The sequence below is a fragment of the Rousettus aegyptiacus genome, unplaced genomic scaffold, assembly GCF_014176215.1.
Source record: "Rousettus aegyptiacus isolate mRouAeg1 unplaced genomic scaffold, mRouAeg1.p scaffold_m13_p_5, whole genome shotgun sequence".
Lineage (NCBI taxonomy): Eukaryota > Metazoa > Chordata > Mammalia > Chiroptera > Pteropodidae > Rousettus > Rousettus aegyptiacus.
This window is the reverse complement of record NW_023416308.1, coordinates 81,451,139-81,457,244: the sequence shown is the minus strand read 5'-3', so window position 1 is coordinate 81,457,244 and position 6,106 is coordinate 81,451,139. Positions and strand designations below refer to the sequence as shown.

Genomic DNA, 6,106 nt, shown 5'->3' with positions numbered 1-6,106 from the left:
AAAAGGAATTTACAATTTATTTAATTATGAGAGCAATATTATTTTCACTTTCAATGAAATGTTAGACTTTTAAAATCTGATAAAGTTATAATTTTCATTATTTTGGTAACATTTATTTATTCAGAAGATATTGGTTCATTTTGGGCTGAAAAATTAGGATAGTTGTGTGAGTACTGATTGAAACAACCTCACTTTATAAGTGAACAAAGATGCATAAGCATGTTGGTTTCCCTATGGCTTAAATATTGTTATTTTAATACTACACATGTGTATAGTGTGCTATATTTTTTTAAAAATATAAGTAATTGATTAAAGAATTTTCTTACTATAAGGCCCAAATCAGGGAGATAAATTTATAAGACTAAGGTATCCCAGCGATTAAAGAAATAGAAGATATTAGCTCAAAATTTAGCTGATTCAGCCCCCCGCCCCCCGACACCTGCCACAATACCTCTCTGCTCTTTAGGTCTTTAGGCAATTTAGAAAGACATGTATTTATATCCTTCATAATCTAAAAACACATTATTCTCAATTTTCTACTTTGCTTTACAGGAAATCAAGGAAGCACATGGAACAAAGCACACAAGTTCAATTGCTGGGAAGGCATTATGGGAAAGGTCCTGTGACAGATATATTTTCTTCAGTTTTCTCTCAAAAGAGAAATGTACTCTTAGACCAACCAAATATTCCTTTAAAAACATGAGTATAATTCACTTGCTAAGAGATATGTGTTAAAATATGTGATATTTATTTACTGTTTTTTTTTCTTTCTCAACTAAACTGTTATGAAAAAAGCTTGTAAAAAATTGAGAAATGGATATGGCTTTTTATTAAAAATATACTTTCCCATCTAAGTATCTGCTTAGTACATCCTTGGTACTTGCTCATTTTCTTTTTCTCAATATAGTAACAGTCCCTTGCCTGTCATGGTCCATTGACAATTACAGCTACTACCACCTTCCCAATACATATACCAGATTATGTTGTTGCCCTCATATGTCTTCCTGCCTTAAAAATGTTAACCTTATTGGGGGCATTATAGAAAAACAGTCTTCCTGTCATAACCCTCTTAACTTTCTTCTCTCTGTTACTTTCCAACCACAGGGCTATTACTGGGCACTATGTCCATCCATCCACTGGAATTAAGAATAAATATAGAAGAGCTCAGTTTGGTTCGGCAAACAGTTATGACATGTCTGTTCTGTGCCAGGAGCTGTGGTAGGTGTTGGGGTGCAGAGTGAAGAGATAACCTGCTAAGTCTCGAGGAGCACATGATCTAATAATCTCTTTCACATTACCCTTCAGCATTATCCTTCCCACTTTGCTTGCTCTTCTCTTGTTCGTTACACCTGTGCAAACTTTGCTACCTCCTGGGCTCGCTTCACACCTACTCTCACTCTGTTCCTCTGGTATTGTCTTTCCTTGTAACTACAGCCAACACCCCATCCCCAAGTGTTTAAGAATACTTTGTAACTCAACTCTCTAGAAAGGATTTCTGAGCTAAATAAGAGAAGTTATAAATATTTAACTATTTTTTATTTTTCTAAATTACTAGATCATAAGCAGCAATAAAACAAAGATTCCACCATATCATCTGAAGAGTTAATTTGGGCGTACCAGGAATCCTTTAGTTTCCTGATTAATTTTAAACTTATTTGTAAGCCATTGCTGATATATGTTTAGACATTAAAAAAAAAGTCAAAATAGTAATGACACTTGAAAACAGTTTAAGGAAAAAATCTAATGGTTTATGGTAAATGTGTATCTTAATGATTATTTTTAAAAGAAGTATTGAAATTGAGACTTAGAAAAACCATAAAGTGCTTATATTCTTGCCTAACTAAAAAAAATAAATAAATAAAGTTTCTTTCACCTATTCCCCACCAACAGCAAGAACTTATATAGATTTATCTCCAAGAAAGTTGGAGTATCAGGTCTGTAAAAACAGAAATAAAGTACATGGAAAATGCTGCAACACTAAAATATTTCCCTAAGCCATACAAATTATTTAAGACAATATTTCATTTCTTAGAAACATTCATACTCTGGCCTGGTTGCTTCAGGAAACTCTCACCTCTTGCCTTCCTTCTTTTTCTTTACTTCTCTTTCTCTTTTTTAAGCTCATGATGACTTCCTTCTTTTCCCACATTCCCTCTATCCCAAAATCACTGTACCTGTACTTTTCAGACTAGAAAAATTAAACCCTGGCAGTTGAATAAATGACCACTTTTACTATCCCTGAAAGTACCCTAAACCCTCTCTAACTCTTCTAATTAAACTTTCTTCTCTAAAATAAAATAAAATAAAATAAAATAAAATAAAATAAAATAAAATAAAATAAACCCCACATTTAACAGATTTATAGTTTTTAAATTCTTTCCTCCCTCTTTATTGTTGTAATACTATTTTTCCTATTGTTTGCTTTAAGAGTGCAATATTTCAACTACATTTAGATTAAATAAGTTCTTTATGATCTGATCTTGAAACTTCACCATATATCACAATGTTATAAAGAACTATGTTTTTAAGATTAACACATGATTTGCTATATAGCCTGTTTTAAGCTGGAAACTTTCTAACAACATAAACATTCATGTATGGGTTTTGTACCCAACTTCGTTAGTTTATAGTTTCACCAGAATGTTGCTTGTTAGGCTCTTTTTGAATGTAGAAGTCATATTATCACCTAATCAGTAGAAAGCCACTCATTTTGAATATATGAAGGACACAGTTATTAAAAGTTTAGCTTGTAAATTCTGATTAGTCCATCGTAATTAGTTGGATTAAATATTTCTATGTCAAGTAAGTGGCCTAGTACTTTTGGTCATTAAACAGTTGAAATTAGATTGATAGTTTGCTTCTTGATTGAATAGCAACTGGCCTGCTAAATTTCAACCAGATTGGTCATAACCGTGCTAGTACATCATATCTTCCCAATACTACATTTTTATAACTCGCTCACTGTGACCCTTTGCCCTCTATCATCTTTTTAAGGGTGTCCTTTACTTCCGTGTTCCTCAGGCTGTAGATCAGGGGGTTAAGCATGGGAATTACAAGACTATAAAACACAGAGACCACTTTGTTGTACTTCCATGAATTCCTTGCTCTGGGTTGCCGCAGGTACATGAAAAACAGCGTTCCATAGAAGATGATGACCACAGTAAGGTGGGAGGCACAGGTGGAAAATGCTTTACATTTGCCTTCGGAAGACTGGATTTTTATAATTGAAAAGAGAATGCAAATGTAGGAGATGAGGACAGTCAGGAGGGACCCAGTGAGGTTTACTGCAGAGAAGATCAAGAGCTGCTTTTCTTTGTTGTGGGTGTCAGAGCAGGAGAGGGCAAGGAGTGGGGGGTCAGCACAGTAGAAATGGTGGATGATGTTGGAGTCACAGAAAGACAACTGGAAAGTCAGAATTGTCTGTATCACAGAGTTTAGGAAGCCATAGGTATAGACCCCTATCACCAACTCCCTACAGACTCGCTGAGTCATAATGGCTGTGTAAATCAGGGGGTTGCAGATAGCCATGTAGCGGTCATAGGCCATTGTGGCCAAAAGAAAGCATTCGGTAGTGGCAAAAGCACTGGAGAAGTATAGCTGAGCAAAACAGCCAAAAAAGGAGATGGTTTTTTTCTTCACCAATAAATTTTGCAGCATCTTGGGGCCTATAGAAGATGAGTAACAAAGATCAATGAATGACAGGTGGCTAAGGAAATAGTACATGGGGGTGTGGAGCCTGAAATCCACCTTGATGAGCAGGATCATGCTGAGGTTTCCCATCAGGGTGACGAGATAAATTACCAAGAACACCACAAAGAGAGGAAGTTGAAGCTCAGGACGGTCTGTGAATCCCATGAGGACAAATTCTGTCACTTTGGTGTGATTGCCTCTGGCCATTTTGTTCTCTTGTTAAAAAAAGAAGAAATATGGCTTCACAATGATTAGATACTTAAAAACAAAAGCTTCTTACCTCTTTGTTCCAGTATCAGATAACAAAAATTGGGCTTCCCAATCTCCATGATCAAAGGCTGTCATAGCCAATGGGCTTTATTCTGCTAAAACAGACTAAGAGAAGTTTGAGTGCATTCATTTTCTCTTTTGATGATTAACAATTGACCTCCAGGTAAGTTGCACAAAGTTATATACCCAACAATATTGTACAGGAATTGTGATTTTTCTCACAAACCCAGTTTTATTAAATTTTAAACCTTTGCCACTGTGAGGGTGAATATTAGTAACTCAGGTCCTCTTGATTTGTATATATTTTTAAAAATTATGAGTAGGGGTTAGCATTTTTTCAAACGATTATTTGCAAGTGTATTTCTTTTTCTATGATTGGTCAGTTAAGTTCCTTTGTTAATTTTTTATTATGTTGTTGGTTTTCTAAGCATTTTCTTTACATGGGTTCTTTGTTACAGAAATTAGCCATTTGTTTGATATACCTATTGCAAATTAGTTTTTGGTTTGTCACTTAACAATGGTATGGTAATTTTTCTTTGTGTTATGTAGCAGATCTTCAATGGTTTGATGTTAAATTTATCAGTCTTTTTCTTTTTGAAATCTGATCTTTGCAACATGGTTAGATAAGCCTTCCTCAATTTAAAATAATTCTTAAAAAGTATCTCTTGTTTTATTCTAGAGCTTTACTGGATTTCATTTTTACATTATGATCTTTGATTGATCTAGAATTTAATTTGATATAAGGAATAAGATAATTAACTCTTTTAATTTATTTCTCCAAACAGGAAGCCAAGTGTGCTAATGCCATTTGATGGTGAAATCATTTCCAGCTAATTCTGTTGATTTAAAACTCCAGCCTTATTGTATTGTATAGGTCAATTTCTGATTCATTTTCTTTGTAGTCTCTTCTAGAATAAGGACCAAATATTTAGATAAAATAGATATATAATTGATTTTAATACCTAGTAGCAAATTTTCTGACTACTCTCACATGCATATTTTTCCAGACGAATACTTTATCAAATTCCAAAAAAAAAAAAAAAAAAAAAAAAAAATCCTGTTTGTATTTAGGATACTATTGCATTGAATCAATATGTTAATTTGGGTAGAACTGACATCTTTACAATCAAATCTTCTTTCTATAACTAAGGTACGTATTTGATTTATTAAAGACTTCCCTGAGTAGTTTTAAAGTTTTCTTTAAACTTTACAGATAAATATCTTACATATTTCTTTAAAGTCTATTCACAGTTATTTTATCTTTTTGTAGCTATTGTAAATAAAATATACATATTTTTCATTTTATGGGTTAAGTATTATTTACATATAAGAAAGCTATTGAGTGTTGTAAATTAATTTTATAAATATTTCCTTTATTATAGTTCCTTATCATTTGAAGATACTTTTTTAGTCGATTGTCTTGAGTTTTTCAAATGAAAATTCATATAATATGAAAAGGATATGAATTTCCTCCCTCACTTCTACATAGTATCTCTCATTCCTTTCTCTACTAGTATTGGCTAGTACCTCCAGAGAAATATTTAGAAAGTGACAATAATTGTAATTTTTGCCTTTTAACTTCTTAATGGATGCTTCAGGAGTATAAGGAGACTCTCAGGCATTATAAACAGTGAGACTAGTCTGTGTAATGCAATGGATATTTGAGAAAGACAAGCAATAAAGAACTGAAAATATTTGGTTTAGTTAAATACAGGGTCCCTAGGAGCAAGGCCTGCATGTGGCATTGGAAAGGGCCCAGGGCAAGGAGGCCCGTATGTCATACACTTAATATGCAAAAGTTAAAAACTCAAGATAACAAATTAATAAAATATATCCTACCCTCCCTCAAATATAACTTTATAGTAATCTGGAAGGAAGAATAATTGGGATTCTTAGAGTTCCAGCCTAGAATGAGGTGATGAAGAAACCTGTCTCCAGCCCACACACATGGCTGCATATATGTGGACGTGGAAGCCTGCATGTATGTGCTCTGTTCACACCTCTACAGCCATCCCTTGGTTACCCTTAAGGCCTACGTGTGTGAAAATCAGCAATGTGGTTCACCCTTACAAAGGTGATCTGGGAAAGACTCTGGAAGCAAGTTAGAGTCCACTTGGTCAAGGGATTTTAGGATCCTGTTACCTGG

At 33.9% G+C, this 6,106-nt stretch overlaps 1 protein-coding gene across 1 annotated transcript; it reads right to left on the bottom strand.

The window, feature by feature from the left end:
* Positions 1-2,349: 2,349 nt before the first annotated feature.
* Positions 2,350-4,936, bottom strand: LOC107506984 (olfactory receptor 1030-like). Its single transcript, XM_016137952.2, has one exon. It carries the CDS (start codon positions 3,895-3,897, stop codon positions 2,959-2,961), a length of 939 nt encoding a protein of 312 aa, XP_015993438.1. The 5' UTR covers positions 3,898-4,936; the 3' UTR covers positions 2,350-2,958.
* Positions 4,937-6,106: the final 1,170 nt, after the last annotated feature.